The following is a 23,629-nucleotide window of genomic DNA, read 5'->3' as shown; positions in this document are numbered from 1 at the left end:
ATAGCAATATTACTAATATTCTCATTGTTAATTCTGCACGTGTATTCATGTGTTTGTTTCTGAGCTGTTGTTTACGTCAGCACGCCACAGTGTGTGAAGCCAATGAAAGGCGCGCTGCTGAATCAAAGGCAGCTGCAGAGAACAGGAGGAGTGTTCAGGAAGTCCTCCGCCGTATTCACTCACCGTCCACCGCAAAACAGAGACAAACACAGACATGACTCGTCGGTGTGTCGTTCCTCTGCTGCCATGAAGTCGGTTGTGATAATCTTGGTGTTCGGCTTGTTTCGGCTTCACAGATTTGAGGTTGGAGCAGATAGGGGCTTCGGGAGAAATGAGACGGATTTGGCGGATGTGAGTTTGGATGCGGATTTGTCCGTAGTGCTCGGCACAGTGGACCAGCGCTATCTATCTGTGGCCATAGATGCCAGTCTGGTGGCAGAGGAAAAGTTTATGTACCTTTTGGGGTAGGTTACTAGGTTACTGTTTGAATATTACAAGGAACACTTTATTCTACTGTATTTGCTTTGAACAATATCGGTAGCTGTTTTACTGACTCTGTTGACCAAGGGAGTCCGTTCACTAAATCCTAAGGTACCGACAAAATCCTGGCATAGTAACATTTCCCACCAAAGCTTCTTCAACACCCGTCTATATCCACTAAATATCTGACTGATTATATCCACTGAATCTCTGTTATTGTTAATAATGATATGGCTTTTTTTTTGCAATTTACCTGATCTTCACTCCCCTTCATAGTGATAAAGACCACAAGATTAAATTTGGACTCACTTACCGTAGGCTAAATTGTGGCATTCCATCTCCATTGTGTCCATTCCAAAGAATTCACTAAGGCCAGTGATTCTCAACCTTTTTCATATCAAGGACCCTAATGTAGTCCACATTAGGGCCACAGACCCCCATTTGATGAGATTTTGTCTCTCGGACGGTCCCAAATCTGAGAATATTTTTATTGTCAGATATGATTTTGTCCAGAATTCCATGACTATCTGTATTGTAGGTAGAGAGATAACAGTGAAACTATGATCAAAACAGCCATTATTCTACATTCTCTAATTGTGTTAACTTCTTGTAAATGAAATAATGCTGAAGTTTAATGATTCATCAATTTGCTGTGGACCCCCTGGAACCCCCTCAAGGACCCCCTGGTGGTCCCCGGACCTCACGTTGAGAACCGCTGCCATAGGCTATGTTAAATATTTATAAACATGAACCAGAGAGCAAAGGTTGATGTGATCAGGAGGCTGGGCCTGCACTATAGACCTGGAATTGGAGATTAATGCAGTGTGGACAAAGCAAAAGACACTGAAAACAAATTTCAATGTGGGGCTGTGCACATGAGCTTCATGATGGCAGGTATGAACTAGGAATTGTGTCCCTGTCCTCATGGTCACAGTGTCTCCTATTCATTTTCAATAGAGCAGCTGTAGGATTTGTCTCTTCATGACCTCATTACTTAGTCTCAGTTCTCTTGTTGCTTTGAGGAAAAAGTTGTTCTTTGGTCACAAGTTAAAACTGGACTTTTCAGATCACAGGAATGATGTGTCATTTTTGGTTTCATTTTTATTTTTTATTTTTTTGCTAGGTCTCCAAAGCTCAGGACATTGGCAAAAGCATTAGCACCCGCATTTTTGAGATTCGGGGGGACCAGACAAGACTTCATGATCTTCACCCCTCAGAAGTCATTTGTCCAGTCACATGACCATCATCCGCTGAGCTCTGCTGTCACCGCAGGTCAGGTCACATGTTTTCTTGATGAGTGCTGATTTGGACCTATGCTGTTTCATCAAATTGCTTCACCTCATTAAAGCCTGCTTGGCTCTCACAGAGGCCTATTCGGCAAAGCTGATTATGTTGATGCTTGATGTCCTTTTTACTATTAGAAGACGCCTGCGAGAAACTGGAGTTGCCCTCATTACTGGAGGAGAGGCTGAAGAGGGAATGGACTCAACAGGAGATAGTCCTGCTAAGAGAGGATCTGCAGAGGAAGTACAGGAGGGTGAAGTTCACAGGTAGGATGGGTGTGTCTTCTGAGGTTCCAAACATGACAGAATGTACAGTCTTGTCCATGGTGACTGTATCCTCTTCCTTTGGCAGAGTACACCGTGGATCTGCTGCAGTCCTTCGCCAACTGCTCCGAGCTGGATCTGATCTTTGGTCTAAACGCTCTACTCCGGACCGCTGACAACGCCTGGGACAGCAGCAACGCCCGCTCCCTGATGCAGTACTGCGAATCCAGACAGTACCGGATGTCCTGGGAGCTGGGGAACGGTAGAATTCCAAACTATAACTCACTGCCAGTCGATAGTTAATTTGAATTGGAGCACATGTACAAGTATTTCCTGATAGACTGTAAGAGACTAGTTTCACTTCCTGGCTTTCGAGTGGTTTCAGACATTCACTGAATCATTTGGCACCGCATTAGGGAAGTCCTTTTTATAAGCCAAACTTCAGAAAGCACATTATGATGATGATAAATGTGAGGTTGGCAATGTCTTTTCTTGTCAGAACCAAACAGCTATGAGAAGAAGGCAGGCGTCCGAGTGGACGGGTACCAGCTGGGTCAGGATTTTGTCCGTCTCCGAGAGATGATGAGAGAATCTAAACTTTACCGCAACGCTGGACTGTACGGCCCAGATGTCAGCCAGCCACGTGACCACAGACGAGACCTGCTGGAGGGGTAAGAGACGCACCTCTCACTTTGAAATAAAAACTATTTTGATATGGCTCAACAGAATTTGAGCCTCATTATTTTCTACAGCTTTATAGTTTTAGAATAATAATAATAATAATAATAATAAACTTTATTTATATAGCACTTTTCTTAACAATGTTACAAAGTGCTTCACAAAAAGATAAAATACAATAAAACAATAATAATAAAATATAAGTGAATAAAATGAAATAATAGATAATAAATAATAGAGATAAAAGCTTTTCTAAAAAAGAATGTTTTAAGAAGAGATTTAAAAGCAGTGACAGATTTAGCAAACCTAATCTCAGCAGGTAACTCGTTCCAGAGTTTGGGGGTCCGGACTGCAAAAGCCCGATAGCCCTTAGTCACCAGCCGGGCTCTGGGAACGACCAGAAAGCCACTATCAGCCGATCTAAGAGGGCGCCCCGGCACATAAGGGTTTAGTAGATCTTTGATATAATTAGGGGCCTGGTCATGTAAAGCCTTGAAGGTCAACAGTAAAATTTTAAAATCAATGCGAAAATGATCGGGAAGCCAATGCAGGGAGGCCAGAATTGGGGTTATATGATCTTGTTTTCTTGAACCAGTAATAATCCTAGCAGAGGCATTTTGAACCATTTGAAGGCGAAAGAGGGAAGCCTGAGTAATACCTGTGTAGAGGGCAATACAGAAATCTAAACGAGAAAAAATAAAGGCATGGACAACCTTGTGTAAATCCTCAAAGGATAAGAAGGATCTAATTTTTGAAATTAACTTAAGTTGAAAGAAACATGATTGAACAACCTTCTTAACTTGGTCGTCAAAACAAAGGCCAGAATCAAATAAAACACCCACATTTCTTGCAGTTGGCTTAATGTTATGTGATAGGGCTCCAAGATTGCAGGCTATCTGACTGAAAGACTTGGGTGTGGCAAACAAGATAATTTCCGTTTTGTCATCATTAAGTTTGAGGAAATTTTGAGAATCCAGCAATTGATATCAGAAAGGCAGGCGGTAAGTTGGGTTAGGCTGCTATGATTAGTGGGTTGTAACGGGACATATAACTGGGTGTCCTCAGCATGACAATGGTACTGTACATTGTGCTTATTAATGACCTGACCCAAGGGCAGCATATAAATGGAGAACAGTAACGGCCCCAAGATTGACCCTTGAGGAACGCCATGAGTGAACTGGGAAACAGAAGATGGGGAATTTCCAATAACAACAGAAAAGGTTCTATTGGACAGATAGGAGCGTAATAAGTTGAGAGCAGACCCTTTTAGACCAACCCAAGTTTCAAGACGCTGTAGAAGGATAGAGTGGTCTACTGTATCAAAGGCCACACTCAGGTCTAGCAGGACCAGAATGGAGCTTCCACCTTTATCTGCAGCAAAGAATAAGTCATTTGTCACCTTGACTAGGGCCGTCTCAGTACTGTGTAGAGCTCCAAAACCAGACTGATAGTTATCGAAAATGCTGTTAACATTCATATAATCAATCAGTTGAGAGGCAATAACTTTCTCCAACACCTTAGATAAAAAATAAATTTTAGAAATAGGTCGGTAATTGCTTAGAGTGAGTGAGTCAAGATTAAGTTTCTTTAACATGGGTTGCACAATTGCATGTTTAAAGGAAGAAGGAAAAATACCAGTGGCCAAGGAGCAATTAATAATTGATAAAATGCAGGGACTGACAGTGCAATATGTCTTTTAAAAGTTTAGAGGGAATAATATCAAGCTGGGAAGAGGATTTAATATGAGAGACAGTGGTTTCTAGGACTGAGAGGGAAATTGGCTGAAATTGAGTCAGCACTGCACAGTTTGAGGGGGGGACAGATAGGACACTCGTGTCTGAAACGATCTGAGTCCTAATATTCTCCACCTTTTTAACAAAATAAGTCAGAAATTCCTCTACTAATTCAGGGCTGAGTTCAGTATTAGAGGTGGAGGAACCGCTGACAGCAGAATCAATAACCTTAAATAAAACTTAAGGTTAGAAGTTGTTAAAACTGTAGAAACAGTACCGTCATAGTATTTGTAAAATGTACAACTTTCAATTTGCAGATACTTCTGCTGAGTAGAACACATGAAAGGTGCATCTGAGCTGAATGAAGTGGGGATTCTGTAACTGAATACATGTGACCTGCATACCTTTTGTTAATTTTATCAAGAGTCACTCGCTTGACTGGTATGCCTGGTTTATGGCTGTTTGCTGTTTTCCTACAAATCCAGATTTCATCAACAGGCTAATTCTACTATTCTGCAACAGTAGCTCTACATAATTGACTGGATAACAAACAACTTTTGAGAGGAGAGCTAGCAGATGAAGTAGATTCCCCCCACAACCAAGTGCTAAATGTGCTTAACCACCACCATTTCCTTCCTGTAGGTTTCTGAAGAGTGGAGCAGAGGCAATTGACGCATGTACATGGCACCAGTAAGTTGACCTATACTTTGACCTCAGGCTAGAGTGCTACAGTGCCTGGCTGTTGAGTGACTGCAGGTAAAGCAAACATGAGATTAGTTTAGGAGCGTCTGAGGTTTTCTCACTGGGCTCAAAAGAACTGTTTATACTGTAGCATAGTATAGTACATTCATGTCAAATAAGTTATGGTTTTCCCTTATTTTGAACCTCACAGAGTTTATTCCTGTCCTACTTTTCAGTTATTATGTGAATGGAAGAGACACGTCCTTAGAAGACTTTCTAGATCCTGAGGTGCTGGACACTCTGGCTTTAAAGACCAATGAAGTCCTGGAGGTAATGCGTTATAGTATCTTGGTGCTCGATGTATGATCATATGAGTATGTTATGAGTATTAAAGTGGATCTTTGTTGTCTCCCCTCTTTTCAGACAGTTGAGCTGGTGTCTCCCGGGAAGAAAGTGTGGCTGGGCGAGACGAGCTCGGCCTACGGAGGCGGGGCTTTAGGACTGTCGGACACGTTTGTGGCAGGATTCATGTAAGTTTATGCCAGTATTTCATGAATGAACTTCATATTATCTTCATAACTTCATGTTTTTTTTTACGCTTGCTCACATGGATGATGACCTCAGCTTTTTTGGAATATGTGCTTGATTGAACTAACTGATTATGCGGCAGGCGAGGTCTCATGACAAAACCTAAAGCGATGCCGCTCATTACTGACAATGAGGCTCACGTGTAGCAACAAAGAATGTTTACATAAGGCAGTTTTTATAAAAATGCTAAACGCCAAACTGAACCAGAATGGTAACAAATCTCTGTAATTACTCTGTAATTACTGCAACCAGTTACTGGATTAGAATGGAATTGCATAAAAGTTTAATGGTATTCACAGTAACATAGTTAAAGGGTTGAAATGTCATATACCAGTCTCATACATAAGATGGATGCATGAGTCATTAGACACATTTACAAAAGAGCCATTTGTTTGATATACAGTATTGTATTCCAGCATTTTGTAATATGTTTCATTGTTCTGAATATGTGCTGTATACAGGTGGCTGGATAAATTAGGACTTGGTGCCAGACTGGGCTTGGATGTTGTCATCAGGCAGGTATTAATTGGTTCAGGGAGTTACCACCTGGTCGATGACAACCTGGATCCTCTTCCTGTAAGTGTTCAGTTATAATAAAAAAAAATACTACCTTATGACTTAATCAATCTTTGCTTATTTAAATGTTGCCTTTTTGGAATATATGACCACAAGCCTTTTGTGCTATGCATTTCTTTGGTAGGACTACTGGTTGTCTGTTCTGTACAAGAGACTTGTCGGACCAGAGGTTTTGCGAATTGAAGCGTTTTCCAATTCTGCCCAGAGGAAAAGAGTGCGGGTGTATCTGCACTGCACCAACAAGAAAAGGTATTCCCGTATGAACATTTTAATGTGTATGAAGTTGTATGTGCCCTTGACATCATAGTAATCTTTCTCCTCACTGCACCCAGCACAAGTTACAGAAGTGGAGCGGTCACGCTGATAGCCATGAACCTGAGCAAGAGTCCAGCCAGAGTGTCTGTGCCGGCCCACATGGCCAACAGCACAGCGGAGGCTTTTGTGCTCCAGTCCGACCAGCCGGGGGAGGAGGGGCTCTATTCCAGGTGCCAGTCACACTGCTTTCTTTCAGTATAGACATTCATCTGTGCTCTGTGGCTTTAACATACATTCTTTATGCAATTATGCAGCGACCAAAAAAGTGTTAAACAAATCAAAACTATCTTATATTTTAGATTCTTTAAAGTAGCCACCCTTTGCCTTGATGGAAAGGCAAAGGCTTTGGAAAGAAATTCATACATAGGATCAACTTCACTATTTATATTTGTCTAAGAAACACATTTCAAGCATTTAAGCAGAAGCCTTTATATCAAAATGGCTTTAAGGGAATGAAAAACATAGAACATTCAATCCGGTGGGTCCAAACTTTTGGGTACAAATGGCTATGATAGCTAACAGTGTGTTGTGATACACAGGTCTGTGAGCCTCAATGGAGAAGTGCTGACGATGGTGGATGACAAAACTCTCCCTGAGCTTAAAGGAGCCCGTCTGCCGCCAGGAGAACATCTCCAGCTGCCCGGATACTCTTTGGCCTTCTTCGTCCTGACAGAGGCCCGGGCCTCCGCCTGCCGCTGACCTCAGCAGAGGAACAGCAGCGGGACATGAACATTTCACTCCTCAGCCAACACACTGCCATGAAGGACACCTGCCATTTCCTACTGTGACCAATGAACATTGCACTGAGGGCTGCTCACCAGACCGTAAATGACTTTGCCTGCGAAGGTAATCGACTTAGTAAATCGGCTACGTTTTTCTTCAGAAGAATTCAATTTATACTTCAAGGATGCTGGAGTGTCTTATTTATGGGAAATATTGTAAACTATGCAGTTCCTTTTTATGTTTTTTCTAATGTTGAACCCTTTGTAAAACACTGTATGGGGACTGTCTTTGTCTTTACAGGAAAAAAATGAATGAATGAGAGTTTTCTGTCATTTTTTTCCTTTATTTGAAGCCAGAGAAAGGCAGCATTGAAGCTTAATCTTTCACAACAAACCGATTACAGCATTTACATTTACAAGGACACAGGCGTCAACGGTGTTTACGATCTACTGTTCTTCCTGTTCCTCCCCGTGTGTGATGATGTAACACAGAGATTTGTAATCCAAGTTGCCCGCAGCATCGATGTTGGACGATTTGAACATCTGCTTGACCTGAAATTGGACAGATTCATGAAAAAAGTGAGGGGGGAAAAAACACTTATTTCAGTATGAACACACTGATCAATTAGTTCAATTCTTTACCTCCTCGGATGTGAACTTGTCTGCTTGCGTCATCAGTAATTTCTGTAATCTGGGGAAGTTGGTACCATCAGAAGTGTTCATTTTCAACAACTCGTCCCAATTCAAACAAACCGACAACTTACTCGTCTTTGTGTACGAAGCCTTTGGCGTCCGGGTCAAACATTTTGAAAGCGTTGAGGATGGTATCTTCAGGATCCGTGCCTGCACACACACCAAAGACGGGACATGTGACGAGACTGTTTCGCAGCTTCCTCAGTATCCGTCATGGGACGATTTTAAAGCATGAGAACTTATTTGGGCCTCACCGTGCAGCTTCTCTCCGAACAGGTTGAGGAACATGGTGAAGTTGATGGGGCCGGTGGCTTCTTTCAGCATGTCTTCGAGCTCGTTGTCCTTCACATTAAGCTTACCTGAGAAAAGAGATTTGTTTAGAAAAATGCATACAGTAAATAAGGCTAAAAGTGCTGTAAGACATGTAATGTGTCTGTTGTAGAACTACAAACCCAAAGATGCGTATGTGTCTTTGAGATCTTCTTTATCGATGAATCCATCCCGATTTTGGTCGATAAGTGTGAAGGCCTGACAAGAAGGATCAGGCATGTAACTACAGTTCAACAGTTCAATCAATGGTAACGCTTTATTTTCCGGGTCCACAATTTCCTAATAATTTCCTAGAAAGGAACTGTTAATTTCTTGGGAAGTTTCCTGGAAAGAACCATGAAATGATGTAGGAGTTGTATAGAAAATGTCAGCAGTCTGGTGAGTCAATAAGATACTGTAGATTTCTAAAAGAGTTTCCTGGAAAGAACTGCAAAATATAAACTATTTATTGGAAAAATAATAGGCAGAGGTCAATTATCAGAAGTCATTATTCATATAATTATATAATATAGTTATTTGTTGAATTCCTTCCTCTAATTTCTAATTTTCTATATAGCTACTACATAATTTTATGGTTCTGTTTTGGAAACTCCAGAAGAAATTGGAGGAATTTCCCAACTACCGTTGAACTCTTTCTCTACTTCCCCTATAATTAGAACATAATGTCATGGTTCTTTCCAGGAGACTTCCTAAGAAATGTTGAGGAAATTGCGGTCCCAGAAAATAAAGCGTCACCCAATGAATCTGTTGTAAATATGACGTTGCAAACGTGACTTTACCTCTTTGAACTCCTGTATCTGGGTTTGTTCAAACATGGAGAAAACATTGGAAGAGGCTCTCTGGGCCCTTTTGGCGCCTCCCTCCTTCCTCTTTGTCTTTCTACTCGCCTAAACGGAGAGATCATGGTTATTCTATTCAACCATTACAGATTACAGATACATTGTAAACTCAAGACTCAAGAAAAAATAAGAAGGGAATCATTTGAACACATACCATCTCTCTCTTTCTCTCCGTCAGATGCTGCTGCTTCAGTGCGTCTAATGATTTGGGAGGAGAACGCTTAAATACAGCAGCTGTCTGGGATGGAGAGAGGGGTGTGTGATGTGATGATGGGCAGATTGAAGCGGGGTCTGGGGGGACGAGGCCCCGATCTAACTGGGACCCCCTCCGGCCTCGCGAAGTTCTCCATACATGGGCAAGACGTTGGGCGAAACCCCCGGTTCTCCAGAGGCCCGACAACTGCTGCTGCTGATCAAAACCTTTTAAAGTGTTACTATTTATTTCACAGCGGGGGCGGGTGGGGAGAGCTGCTCTTACACTTAGAGCTGTTATTTATGTGTGTTATGGAGGAAATTCACATTGCATTCATACATTACATTTAATTCATCCATTAAGCTCAGCTGTGAAATAAGAGACAAGTTCAGTTTAGTTGGTTTAGGTAAGATTCCTTGGGTATTCCCTGAAAGAAAGGGTATTCAGTGATTTTATTCATAAATGGAACTCCAGAATTATATCCAACAGGACAGATAATCCTATTTTAAAGCATTTGATTAAAATATGGTGTGAGACTCATGGAAGTCTTGGACTGAAAATGGGACCAAAAACACCTCTGAGACAAAATGAACTCATACCCATGACTCTAAATAACAAGATTCTGGAGACTTGGCATCATAAAGGGATCCAGCATTTGGAAGACTGTTACGAAAGAGGACTTCTCATGTCCTTTGAACAATTGAAGAGGAAATATGACCTGTCCAGCAAGACCTTCTTCTGCTATCTTCAGTTAAGATCTTTCCTTAGAACCAACCTGGGCCCTGGAATGACTTTACCTGTATTTACTGTTGTGGAGAAACTGCTTCATGAGGGAAATGTATACAAATTTATTTCTAAAATGTACTCCTTACTGCTGAATGAGGGCCCGAAGCCAGGTTTGCACAAATCTAGAGCGAGATGGGAATCAGATCTGAACATAACAATTGATGAACAGCTCTGGTACAGACTGGTTCACTATAATTTCCTCCATCAACTGTACCTCACCCCACAGAAACTCCATAAATCCAAACCTGAATTGTCAGAAATGTGCTTCAGATGTGGTATAGAGGTCGGCTCCTTCCTGCACTGTACCTGGCTTTGTACAAAGGTGAGGCCCTTTTGGTACGACTTCTGTGACACCTTGACCAAGATCACAGGAGTTACCTTCCCATTAGACCCTGAGCTTTGCTTACTGGGGAATTTCACAAGTGTCAGTAAATCTTCAACTAATTCCCAAATTAAATTTATGGAAATCGCTTTATGTGTGGCCAGGAAATGCATAACAGTGACATGGAAATCTAATTCCCCTCTCCTCATTGATAGATGGTCTTTGGAAATGAACAGTTGTATTCCTCTTGAAAAGATCACATATAGTCTTAGAAAAGGATACAACACCTTTCTGAAAATTTGGCAGCCTTACCTAGAGTATATAGGCACATCACTGACGCCACCATAGGGATGTGATCATTTCTGGTTAGCCAGAAGGCCCCTTTAAAGGATATAACACTGTGTTGGTGCAGTGTCTCTCTGTTTCACTCTATGCACTGATTTTTTTTTTTTTTTTTTTCGTTTTTTCTGTTTTTCTAATTGGGTTTATGCAGGAAGGGTAGGGAACTGGGGTTTCTTTGTTGTTCTGTGTTCTGTATGATTGTAAAATAACTGAAAATAAAATATTCCAAAAAAAAAATAGTTTCAGTACAAGAAGTCATTTAGTTTTTACAATGCTCCATAACCCTAAGATAGGCTTAATGTATCAACAACCAGCTCAGAAAGAAAAATCAATCATCTCAGAATAGAAAAAAGAAAAATCAGTTATTTGGCTATCCACACCCTCTGGGAAAATTCATTTTTATTTACAATCAGGAAAATGCTTGAGATACACATCTACTTACATCAGGATAGTTTGAGATTAACATATTCTTTTATTTATAGTTATTGATTTATATTAGCACAAGAAAACACATGGTGTTTTTTCATTGCATATCTCACAAGGTAGATGCTTAATTAAAAACTTGTGATTCATCACAAAGGTTAGGATCAGCATAGAAAATCTTATTGGAAATATGCCTATTAATATTGATGTTAAAGGGATGGTAGATGTGGCTTCAGGTGCTGTGGCCTATATCAATAGCATTAACAGTCATGGTATCATAAATGACATAAAGCCAAGTTGCTTTCTTACTATATTTGATTTAGTTATATTTTATTCTTTACCTTTATTTAAAAAGGTAGTCCCACTGAGATAAAAAAAACCCCCAAAAAAACCAAAACATAACACCTTTTCAAGACAGACCTGGCCAAGAAAGCAGCACGATCACACATTTAATTTGCAGGCAAGCAACGTGTGAAAAAGTATGAGCAAAATACAATCACACCAAATTTAACAGCTAAGTGAAATGCGCTATAAAGTGTGAGAGTACAAAAAGCAGTAGAGCAATTGTTGACCATCAGGACCAGTAGCCAACCCAAAATAAGATCTTTCATAATCATATTAAACTCATCAAGAGAGACCAGCTCTTTAGTTTCTGAGCATTTTGCACTGACATTGAAGCAGAGGGAGCAGACTACATGAAAGCCCTTTTGCCAAATTCAGTCCTGACCTTTGACCTGTGACTGTCGACAGTCATCTCCACCATGTTTTCTGGAAATATAAAACCCCAAACCAGGATGTTTGTCATGAAAAGGAAGGCAATTATCTTAAAATGAAACCTCAATGTTCAAAATACAAGCACTTCTTGAATCTACCCAGGTGTTATAGGCTAATTGTTATTCAGTTTTGGTGGTTCTCTGTCCGTTATTATTACTTAGGCTGTCTAACCTGTCTGTCTTAGGTTATCTGTACAATTCAAAATGAGAAATAACACTCAAAAGTCTGGCTTTTAAGTTACAAGTAACATGACAATAGAGGAAGTACTACTACCTCTGAAAAATCTATATAAAATATGAAGTGTGATGTCTTTTGAGAGTTTTGAGAAGAAAAAAGAAAAGATAATTTCAGTTATCTACATTCCACCATGTTACAGACATTTCTGTCACACTGGCTCATGATGCAGTTAGATGGGTGTCCACGTGGCGGTGCTGCAGTCACACTTTGGCCCCACGTTTTGTATCTTACACCATCCGCTCATACATTAGTGTGGTGTTTAATGATGAGCGGTTTGATATACAGGTTTGGTAACTTATAGCAGTATGTTTGAGTTTTCACGATGAGTTTTTATCCCATTAAAGGCTGTCTCCTCTTAAAGAGCTTGTTTGATGGATTCTGTGACAGACAGACCCGGAACGTGCCGCTCAGCTGTACGGAGAGGATGTGACGCCAAACTCGATTCAAAAATCTGACAATGTACAAATCATTTGGAGCTACTCTTCACTTCGGCACACAGACCATCACCACTCTGTATCACTAAAATCAAAACTTTTATAACTAGTTCACACTACCACCTACTAGCATACCGTATATTTTGGTGGAAAATGATTCTATATGGTGAAATTTTATTAAATTGATTGGCGAATTGTATGTATGCCGAACTGAAGGTTGGTTGCTTGGTGTGCAGAAAATGTCTTATGTAATGTTCTACATGGCATGTACTTTTGCTGAGAAGCAAGGCAACTTTAAACTGCCAAATTTGAGAATGGAGTTTGGCGCGATGAGAGAACGGCATGTACTGGACACAGCCTGCTCAAAATGCTCATTTCACTACCCACACAGATGTCAAAACAAGACTTCCAAGACAATTGTTATTATTAGGTATATTAATCATCATCATCATCATCATCATCATCATTATTATTATTATATTATTATTATTATTATTATTATTATTATTATTATTATTATAGTATATTATCATTATTATTTGTCATTATTTGTCATTTCAATATTTTTATTTTATACATTTTATTTTAATTTAGCATAGCCTATAATTTGAATCTCGTTCTGACCCCCCCCCCCCCCCCCCTCCCACGCACACACCCACACACACCCACACCTTCTAGTCTAGAGTGTCAGCAAACAAGTGAATGACCCGCTCAGGAGGCTGTGAATGCGTCGCATTAATATTACATTAATACTACACTACCCACAGCTCCACGCGTTGGACATATACAGCCATGTTGTAGGAAATCCGCTTGTGGTGGATTATTGTAATCCGACAGAGGGTCTGGACGACACATCGGATCACGACAAAAACCAAAGCCCAGCGGCCTGTAACAGATGCACCTCGTCCAAGAATAAAGGGATAAAATTAAGATATGATCTGACGCACTCTTTGGGACATCTGAAGGAGCCATTGGCAGCGCCTGGGGATCGTTTCCTGGACTAGTCGATTCATCATTTGACAGAAATTGACAGCAGTTTGGCATCACTGCACCGTAGGGCAGAGAAGGCAGGAAAAGCTTTAATTTGTTGGTTAAAGAGATCTCCCCCCCTTTCCCTTCCCCGTCAGGTTTAACTCCAGTCTAGATCGGCTTCACTGCTCCAGCCTGGTTGCCCTGTCGCAGGAGTGAAGCGCTGCTGCTCCGAGGTGCTAAAACACAACTAGCTAGCACGGCTAGCTCACTTTAGCTGGCTAGCTAGCTAGTAAGGAATTTATCAAGTTTAGTTAGGAATTTAGCAAATTTTCCGACGCACAACCCAGAGGGAGGAGGATGTCGGCGAAAGACCAAAACAAACTCTCTACCGTTGAACGACCCATCAAAGGTATTTATTGTGTGCTTTTATTTCTTTAAAGCTAATGTTTTTTTCTTCTGGTTGCAGGAAGTTAACGGTAGCTGCTGTTGGAGCTAGTTTGCTAATATGAGCAGGGTAGCTTAACTCGCCGCTGGACGAAAAGCCAGCTCTGTTAACAGTTAATTTACTCAGGTTTTTACCAAGCCCGATGGATCATGATGCTTACTACTCCCTCTCCCCATCAAGGGAAAGCGGTAGCTAGCCAGGTTATGTAAGTTAATCAATCCAGTAGCTAATAAGCTAGCTGTGTAGCTTAGCTCTCCACAGTGCCAGATGTCAGCAATGTATTTGACATCCACATTCAGTTCAGGTTCACTAAACAAGTTAGTACGACGCCCGGACACCTGGTCTTTATTTTTTTAAACAAATACTGTACTGTTATGATATAGGAATGTGTTTTAATACGGTAACGTTAAGTGGTGAAACAATTTATGGCTGTCCATGGGGTGGATATAAATGCACTGCTGCAGCGTTTGTGAACTTGATTGAATGCAGGAGCTGTGTGTCTCCTTCTCTTTCTTGGGCGCGAGCAATGGACCGTGCTGTGTGATGATGGGGGGGGGTTTCAGTAGTTAGCTAGCTAGCAGGTTAGTTAAGTGTGTGTCTGTGGGTTGGGGGTACGTATGATAGGCTCAGTGGGTTAGGGAGGCTTAGGAGTGTAAAGCTGCAGGAGAGCATGAGATCATTAAACCTGCCCTCCTAAGGCTGCCAGCCAGCCACGGAGCCCATCACACACACACACACACACACACACACACACACACACGCACAACCCACCCACTATTGACTATGGTTTGGCTCTATGTGTTGGTTACCTCTAGTTTCCGGTTAGCCTAGTTCTATCTCATTATCTGCTCACCTGTCAAGACTTGTCTCACACAGGAAACGAGCCTACAGGTTTCTATCATGTGGGCCTGCAGCCTGCCTTGGCCAGTCACTTCTGTTCACTGATGCCAATAGATCACATTTGCAGCCTATCCTCTGTGTATGTATGTGTATGCGTGCACAAGACATAATGGCAATCAGATGTTTTTCATAAGAAGTGAAGTTAATAGAATTGGTGACATGTGATCAGCCTTGTGTTGTTTTTCCCTGAGCCCATATACTCACAGTCCATCAGCGCTGCCTGTGCTGACTGGCACTGCACCAGCTGGGGGCATCCTGTTGAACTGTTCCCACAGCAGCCCCTGACTCTTCAGCTCCTGCCACTGTGGACAATGGTCTGTGTTCCTGCCCTCCGGTCTTTAGAGACCGATAGATCTCAGATCTGGTCTTGATGCTTTGACCTTTTGGCTTAGTTACCGATGGTAATCGAATCAGTCCGGCCATTTGCATTGCCTGGCATGTGTAATGATTCTGTCCTCATTCATGATTGATGGACCTAGACCTTGCGATGGAGCTCTACTGTGGCACCAGGTTTAGTGTCCTGTCGTGGGCCCTATGGTGGAGCTCTGCTCAGGGCCCTGTCCTGCGTCTTGTGATAAGACTCTGCCTTGGGCTCCTATTTGTCTGGCCAAGGGTGATGTCTGTAATAACAAAGAAAGCAGGCAATAAGAGATGCCATTGATAAAGCCGTCACACTAATAGCATGGTAACTAGGACTACACTAGGACCCGACCACAGCATTTGAAGGCAGGGTTTGGAATGTTACTGCCATCACCGCCATAGCAGCTGTTTTCCTTTGATATACTCAGTTTTCACCTTTTTCTGGATAAACGTTACCACAAGCTGAACCTTACCATGTCATTTTGAAATAATAATTAATCGTAGATGTTGTTTTGTTCTCCCATCTTTGTATCTGCCACACTCCACTGAGACTCCTTTATGAATTACACCATTAACGCAATGCGCTGATAATGCCTCCATTGCTCTTGGAGAGAAGTGGAGCAGTCAGTAGGCTGAGCCCAAATAGATTAAAGAGTTTGATAGTTTTCAATTAAAGTCTTGGTTTCAGCAAGCTTAATTGTGATGTCTGCAGAAAATGCAGACAAAAGTTAACCGTAGCCTATTTTTTTTTTTTAATTGTTTTGGGTGATTCTAGTAAGTCATAGCCTGGTTAGAGCTTCAGGCCATAGTGTAATTATTGTTATTTTGTGTTTCGGTCACATTTTGGTTTTGAATAGGGATGCATGTTTAAAATAATTTTCCATTTCCACATTCACTCACATTAATGATGAATGAAAATAAGCACAATGTAGGCAATGCTTTTTATTTAAATGATAGTTCTGGCAGGGGACAATCTTGCTGCAGCTGGCACCAAATTTTCACTTGTCCTACAGATGAACTTACTTGTCCAAACTGTTTGCTACATCATACATGAACTTTACACCCGCAGTACCACTATCAACAGTGTTAACTGGCGGTTCAAACGCAAGATCACTTTTACCCTCACTCGTGAAAAATACCCAAGCTCCTCCACTTGGGGCAGCTACTCTCTCCGCACCTGAATGGGAGTGGTCACCTTTTTTCAGAAGAGAACCGTTGTCTTGCCACACTTAAAAGTTAATTGAGTTTGAGCGACATGATTACCCTACGAAGAACATATAACATGGAGAGAACAAAGAGTTCCAATGTCAGACTAGGGGAAAGATTAGGGAATGGTTTATGCTAGGGCTGCAACAATTATTTGACATCCTCAATAATGAATAATTGAAAAAATCATTTAATAGAATTAGGCCTAACCATTGTGGATTCATCACAAGATACCTACTACCAAGCCTAATTCTTCTCTTACTTTTTGTTTGTATTTTGAAAATTGCGCATTCATTTCTCAGGATGACAAATCCTCAAGCAAGCCTTCAAAACAAAGACTTGAGTACAACACAGGGTGGAAATGTATTAGTAATGTAGATGATCTACTTGGCTTCTTACTAAGAGTCCAACAAACTTGCTCAATCTATGTCAAGTCAGCCACAATAAAAAAATACATAGGACTTCAGTCAAAATATTCAAAATTAAACCGATAGTAATGAACATACATCTTGTTCTAATCCATAGGTTTTAATCCATAGCTATTGCACACTGGTTCCTAAAGTTTATAGAATCAAAGCTCCAGTACCAAAAGTGACACATTTCATGCTTTTATTTTGAAGGCAAAAGGTCCTTACTTGTGGTGTTATTTTATATTTATCTCTGGCTGACTTAATACTTCCGTTCTTCAACACCCCGGTGTTGAAGATGGCAGAGCGTCTTCACAGTTGGTGTAAATTGGTTAGTCTAGCACAGCGTTAGCATTGGTGCTTGTAGCCTGAGATAACTATTCATGTCAGTTCTGTCACTTGGTGTGAAGGTGATGACGAGATGGCAATGTTTAGCTTTCTTCTGAGCCTTAACGTTTTGGTGTCCTCACACCTGACGTGTGTCACCACATGGTCATAACGTTAAGTTTCAATTTACGTTAGGCTAGTTAACCAGTCAAACTGCGGAGAAACAGAAGTTTAGACACTAGCGCTTTGTGTAGAGAAGGCAGCCAGTCAGGAGCCTGTTTGATACAGCCATTGTTTTACTTTGATCTGATTCGCTCGTGGTCAGAGAGAGCGTACGGTGGCCAGCAGGACTAGGTTTGTCAACTGGCAAAGACCAAAGACTATCACCAAAGAATTTAAAAAGTCATCATCTCCAAAAGTTACCGGCCAGTACTGTGGGTATTATTGATTTATCCACCAAAGACAATTTTTACTGACATTCGGCACTTGGTGGATGTTAATTTTGGACCTTGGTGGCAGCCCTAGTTTAGGCATAGGCTGAATACAGTGCAAACTTTGCAACAGAAGAGTGTTTGGGCATAGTTGCAATGGAAACAAAGTTTTCCTCAGTCCCCTCAGCCACTGGCAGGAACATCGCATCACTTAGATAACGTGCCTAAATGCCTTGCCCTATAGGTATTGGCCCCTGAATGACTGGTTAGATTATCTTGTCCCATCAAAATCACGGCCGTCTCGATAGTCCGCTTGGTTTCTTCTGTACAGGAACCCAATTGGTGACACACGGAGCTGCAGATGAACCAGTTCAGGGGCGCTGACATGATTGGCTGAATCTGCGCGACCTGGTTTGGTTTCAGAGTTGTACACTAACTAGATCACTGGGCCAGGAGAGTGTGTATGGACGCCGGCACGTGCCTTCTGAAATACTTTCAGTCTGTGGGTATGGAGGTAGAGAGCGGAGGGAATTATGTACACGCGTGTGTGTGTGTGTGTGTGTGTGTGTGTATCTGCGTGACAGCGGGCGAGATTGTGAGATTAGTGCAGCCCCAGTTGAGTTGGTGATAAAAGGGAGGTGCAGCACTGACCAGTGTGACACACCTGATTCGTTTGTCAGTAGAAACAGATTTTTGGTTTTCTCTCCGCAAATCGCCCCATTTGTCTTTCCTCTTACGCCTCTCTGTCTCTTCTCTCTATCCGTCTACCTCTCTCGAGCCATGCTACTGCAGTGCAACACTAATCTTAGCCACAGTCAATCATAGCCTGTTAAACAAACCTTTTGATTTACAGTTTTCATCATTTCTTTCAGCAATAGCAAGCGGTCCTAAGCACACATTTGCTTAAATGTGCATGGAAACACACGGCACAACCGCTTTCTTTAGATAGATCTACCAAATCCAAATGAAATGAGGGCGTTTTGGGGAATTAAACTGTGCGGCATTTCCTTCAGGGACTGGTTCGTACTGCCAAACTATTACCCTTTGTCTTCATTTCTAGCCTTGACATGCCATCATGGTCTTTGTGGGGAATTTCTTCTACTGAACTGATTGCATAATTCTGAAGGCATGAAGTCGGCCTCAGTGTAAATCAGGAATATCACCTACTGCCTTTTCATATGTAGCATCTAGAAAAGAGCTTTTGATGGACTATTGTTGGCTTTTCTTACTAAAATATAAGGGTCTTCAAGTTTGTAAGATACTGGCTATTAGAGTAGCGTTTAGTTGAGGTTTTATAGTAGTTAGGTGTTCTCATTTTTTGTGCAACAGACTCCAAAATGAATATATATTTGGTTTTGCAAGATTCTGTAAGATATAATATTTAGAAAATGTGACTTTGCTCAAATTTGTGGGGAAGTAACAGTGGAGAATGTTTTAAATGTCAGTTTTGCTACTTTCAATGTCTGATATAGGCTACACTATAGTGATTTTAATATATATCTAGCTCATGCTCATGAAAGCTTTTACATTTGCTGTTCTAAACACCCGGTGTCTGGTAGCTCTTTCCTGGAAAAAAATCATCTAGTGCACAGGAGGTGATGCGCTTTACCTTTCCAGTTTGTTTGGAATAAACAGGGGAATATAATGGGTAGTTAGCATGAGTCACCGTGACTAAACAGACAAAGAAAAGAGCACCACCTACAGAAACTCAAACTATACCAACAGAAAATCCGAGGAAAAAGACACGGTCACGGTACAGGACACACTGTTTGATTGACAGGTGATCAGTGGGAAGTGCAGTGCAGAAACACCACAGCATTGAGCACTTAGCAACAAAGACGGAGACAAAGTTTGAAAAAATTATACCATACATATTCATTATCAACAATAGACAAGCTGGACTTAGACACACTAAGTCCCTATAGTAATACTATAGAAATATTACAGTGATTTTTCACTGTTTTTTCAGGCTGTCTTTTTTTTCTCTGGGCTTGATTGCTCTGTAGCCTAGTTTGCTATCTGTCTTATCTGTGCCTAATAAATGAATACATAGCCTTAAGTAACCCTTTATTGTGCCAGGGCTTCAGTTTCCTCATTGAAGCCACAGACTGAAATGAAAAATGTGACGCGCCCTCTCAAATCGCCGAGCTAGTCGCAGCTTATCAAGAATTACGTGCTTGTTTTTTTTTTTTTACACCCACCATGATGCATAGAACTCCTGCTTGAGGAACTGCTTCGCCAAGTTTGAACTCTCCACCGTTTGGTTCAAGTCTGGTCATGCAGTACTTGCACCATTCCTTATCTGAGCCTGAGTCAGTGATGTTTCTGTCAAGACCAAGCAGGTTGATCTTGGCAGTGTTCAACTGATGTTTAAGAAGACCTTGTGTGATGGTTGCAGTCATGCCTGGTTATAGTCCATGTCATTACCGTCGCTGGTCAGTTGTTTGGCACATTTGAATAGGGATAGGAATAGGCAAGTCATTTTCCAAATCCACATTCATTCATGTAAACGAACAAAGAATTAGTGTTCATGAGGCATAAATGGGCCTATGTTATAAAACAGCAAATTTCAGTGGTGCTGAAAAAAGGTTTGTGTATTTTTGTTCAAACTTGAGTCAAAATGTTTCAATGTCAACATTTAACTGACACTAATGGGCATACTAGAGCAGGGGCAGCAAGAGGCACTTGAGCTGCTTAATGTCCTGCCGTAATCACCATGATATATTAAACATTAATTAATACATTAGCAAATATTTATATGTCAACATACTTGTCTTCACATAACACATAGATGGTATTAATATAACTCTCAAAGCATTAAAGTCGAGATGAAACGGCATTTCAAGAGTATCTAACTTCCGTATTGTGACGTATTTCCGAGTGAAACAGGAAAGACAGGCGGGACATAACGTTGGGAGGAATTCGATTTGAACGTTGAAAAGTGGGCGTGTCATAACACCCGAAGACACACCGAAGTACCATGCTGTTGCTAGCTAGCTAATGGGTGGATGTCATGATATTATTGGTTGAAATTGGTTATGGGCATGCTTACGTAAGCACATGGCATATTTTGTTTTACAGGAAGAAAACATGATTGAATTTTGATATAAGAATACAAAGAAATTGATTTTTTGTATTTTTTTTGGCATATATTGGTATATAGGTGCACAATATGACCGGGGATGTGATCTAAAAGGGTTAAAAAGGCATTTTTCATTTCATCTCGACTTTAAGGAGGTGCAGTAGTGCATGTGCACCATGGTGGCGGGACAGAAAAATGCACAATGTTGGCCATGCAATTTATTTAAATGCTAGTTATGGCAGGGAAATCTTGCTGCAGACAGCACCACCCTCTCTCACCTCTCCAAGTACTGGCGAATACAACAAAGCCACTATTATCTATTGCAACCATTTTTGTAATTTAATAGGTCAACAAAACGTAACCCTAACCCTAACCAAACCCTAATCAAAGAAGTCCTGTTTGCTGTAGTTTGCTAGAAATCTCACTGTCAGCAACCTTTACAGCATCAGATAGCTAGTACACAACAACAGTGGCTTGACTGGAAGCAGCTAGCTACATGGCTGACATTCATTAGCTGTCAGAAATGACTGATGTGTTACCAACATAGTTGGCAATGGTAGATTGCTCTTTGAGTTGCATATAACGGAAAATCTTGTAATACCAGTAAAACCAGTAATTCACTATTTCTATAGCACATGTCTGCAGTCAGAGAGAAATCCCAACACACCAAGCAGTACATCCAAGTTCATGTCCATGTCCACATGTAATGAAAAGGGTTTCTAGTATGTATACATCATGTTTTAGGGCTAAGTGGCTTGTCCGTGCCATCATAGCACTCATACGTTTGCTTCTTCTGATACATCATAGGGCTTGACTGCCTATGTGTTGTTTTAACACCGCCTTGAAATGCTAGCAAGGTGAGTCATATCTTTCCCAGTGAAAAACGGCATAAAGAGCCAGTGTGTTGTTAATTTCACTTTTCCCAGTGCAGGGATTCCCCTGCCAAACATGTGATTCTTCCCTGTACTCCACTGTCGCCTACGACTCACTCTGTTAGCGAGACAAAATTTACTGCTTCACTTGATAGATAATGCTCGAGGCGATCCTCGCCACCATGGTACGATTCAAGTTCAGTTCAGCATGATCGACTTGATTACCCTACGAAGAACATGGAGACAATTGGGGAGTTCCCATGTCAGATTGCTGGAAAAAATGGTTTAGTCATAGGTTCAATACGTTGCAAGCAGTTGCAATGGAAACAGTCTTTGTGTATAATTGTGAAGGAAACCAGTTTTGTTTTTCCAACATTCTCCCCAGCGGTAATATGTCAGTAACGTCACTCTGTTAGCATGTTAAGAGAAATTCTGCACCATCACAGCTTTATTTGACCTCAGTTACTAAGCAATCAGTACAACAGATTCAACAGTATTTCCATGTGCAGAGAAATCAGCTTCATGTTTTTCATAAGATTGGCTCTAACGATTGGACAATTTTGAAACCACTAATGTAGAGTGAAAATGTTTTGTTGTTTGTTAGTCTGCCAGTGTGTGTGTGGAGGTGTTGAGAAGCTATGTGTGTTTAACCCTTTTCCGTCTCTTTTCTCTCTGTCTGTCTTGGTGTGTGTTTGTGTGTGCAGCGGTGCCATATCCTCCCGGTACACGCCTGACGGTCAGAGACCTGTATGTAGATGGGAGGCCCAGCGTGGAGCTGTTAAAGGGCCATCTGGTGAAGGAGGGCCGGCTGGAGGAGGAGGCCGCTCTACGAATCATCAACGAGGGAGCTAGCATCCTCCGCCAGGAGAAATGTATGCTGGAGGTGGAAGCCCCCATCACAGGTAAGCCTGACCTCTGACACTTGATCCAGGGCTGTACGATTCTGGATAAAAGGAGAATCCAGATTTTCTTGCTTAGAACTGAGATCACGGGAAAACAATTTTTTATAGACAGACAGAAACACAACAAAAAATGTGACAGTGACTGATGTGGGACTGTCACATCAACTTAGTCAGTGAGTCAGCCGTCACTCCGTTAGATGGCCACTAGAGGCGTCTTTGTCTGTGAGATGCAGTGTTTCTCATACATACATGTGTGGCTTTGCCACAAAATCAGAAGTTGGTCAATGTATATAAATGGATCTAAATCGATCTCTAATGTGCCTGATGCGCGCAACACGTCATGCCTGTAATTTGGAGATGCACAGACAGCAGACCAGCAGCATTGTACTCAATCCACAGAGTCTCCCGGTGTGAAAACAAAAGTGAAGGTTAACATTCCACACTCTCCTCCCCACTTACCTATGTTAGTAACAGATTTATAAACAGTAACACGTCTTCTGCTGCCCTACAAACTTTAACGGTAGGTATCAGTATTACCTTGTGGTTTTTAAGTAACGTTAGTGGAATTAGGTAATTTAATTGATAACCATGTGGCAATGCTTCAATACATTGAATTGAAATGAAATGAATTGAATTGAATTGAGTTGAACACACGCGCCATGGGCCTGTTAAAAGTATGTGCTTGTTTTTTAACAGACAAAACAGCTTAAATCCAACTGGTCGATGAATCCAACACTGAACATAAAAACAATCAACTTACATCTCTCGTCTTCTCTAATTTAGTACACAACCTTTGAACAAGTGTTTTCCTCTGTGTGTCTGCTGTTCTCTGTTCTGTCTCTGCATGTGCACATTTCATCACATGGTGTAACAGTGTTGTCATTTGTTGATGCAACTTGGGGAGAAAATAGGAGCGCTTGGTTTGATGCAACGGATACCCCTAACGAACATGCGGCAGAATCGTCGTCATTTAGGAATCGCATAGAGCTATGAATCAAGATCATGATTTTAGTATGATTAATCGTGCAGCCC

The 23,629-nt window shown here is 41.3% G+C and overlaps 3 protein-coding genes across 4 annotated transcripts in view; 2 read left to right on the top strand and 1 right to left on the bottom strand.

The window, feature by feature from the left end:
- Positions 1-186: 186 nt before the first annotated feature.
- On the top strand, positions 187-7,608 carry hpse (heparanase). Of its 2 annotated transcripts, none has more exons than XM_071914322.2 (12): positions 187-464; positions 1,604-1,752; positions 1,905-2,030; positions 2,116-2,289; positions 2,527-2,698; positions 5,081-5,128; positions 5,356-5,449; positions 5,543-5,649; positions 6,169-6,283; positions 6,408-6,532; positions 6,616-6,768; positions 7,138-7,608. In XM_071914322.2, exons 1-12 carry the CDS (start codon positions 247-249, stop codon positions 7,295-7,297), a joined length of 1,641 nt encoding a protein of 546 aa, XP_071770423.2. In that variant the 5' UTR covers positions 187-246; the 3' UTR covers positions 7,298-7,608. The 2 variants fall into 2 exon arrangements, with proteins under 2 accessions (XP_071770423.2, XP_071770422.2); XM_071914321.2 differs by having other exon boundaries at positions 1,902-2,030.
- Positions 7,609-7,755: 147 nt separating this feature from the next.
- Positions 7,756-13,734, bottom strand: LOC139923533 (myosin light chain 5-like). The gene is made up of 8 exons (XM_071914316.2): positions 13,641-13,734; positions 9,337-9,420; positions 9,123-9,230; positions 8,466-8,541; positions 8,268-8,372; positions 8,085-8,163; positions 7,963-8,011; positions 7,756-7,872 (listed from the first exon to the last, which is right to left on the bottom strand). Exons 1-8 carry the CDS (start codon positions 13,707-13,709, stop codon positions 7,768-7,770), a joined length of 675 nt encoding a protein of 224 aa, XP_071770417.1. The 5' UTR covers positions 13,710-13,734; the 3' UTR covers positions 7,756-7,767.
- ppp3ccb (protein phosphatase 3, catalytic subunit, gamma isozyme, b) overlaps positions 13,481-23,629 on the top strand; it is a 22,881-nt gene continuing 12,732 nt past the window's right edge. The window contains exons 1-2 of the mRNA XM_071914309.2: positions 13,481-14,074; positions 22,400-22,597. Coding sequence (XP_071770410.1) covers positions 14,023-14,074; positions 22,400-22,597 — 250 coding nt within the window. The 5' untranslated portion in view covers positions 13,481-14,022. The remainder of the gene's footprint in view (positions 14,075-22,399; positions 22,598-23,629) is intronic.

The sequence above is a fragment of the Centroberyx gerrardi genome, chromosome 2 (genome assembly GCF_048128805.1).
Source record: "Centroberyx gerrardi isolate f3 chromosome 2, fCenGer3.hap1.cur.20231027, whole genome shotgun sequence".
Classification (NCBI taxonomy): Eukaryota; Metazoa; Chordata; class Actinopteri; order Beryciformes; family Berycidae; genus Centroberyx; species Centroberyx gerrardi.
This window is presented reverse-complemented; position numbering and strand designations above follow the sequence as displayed.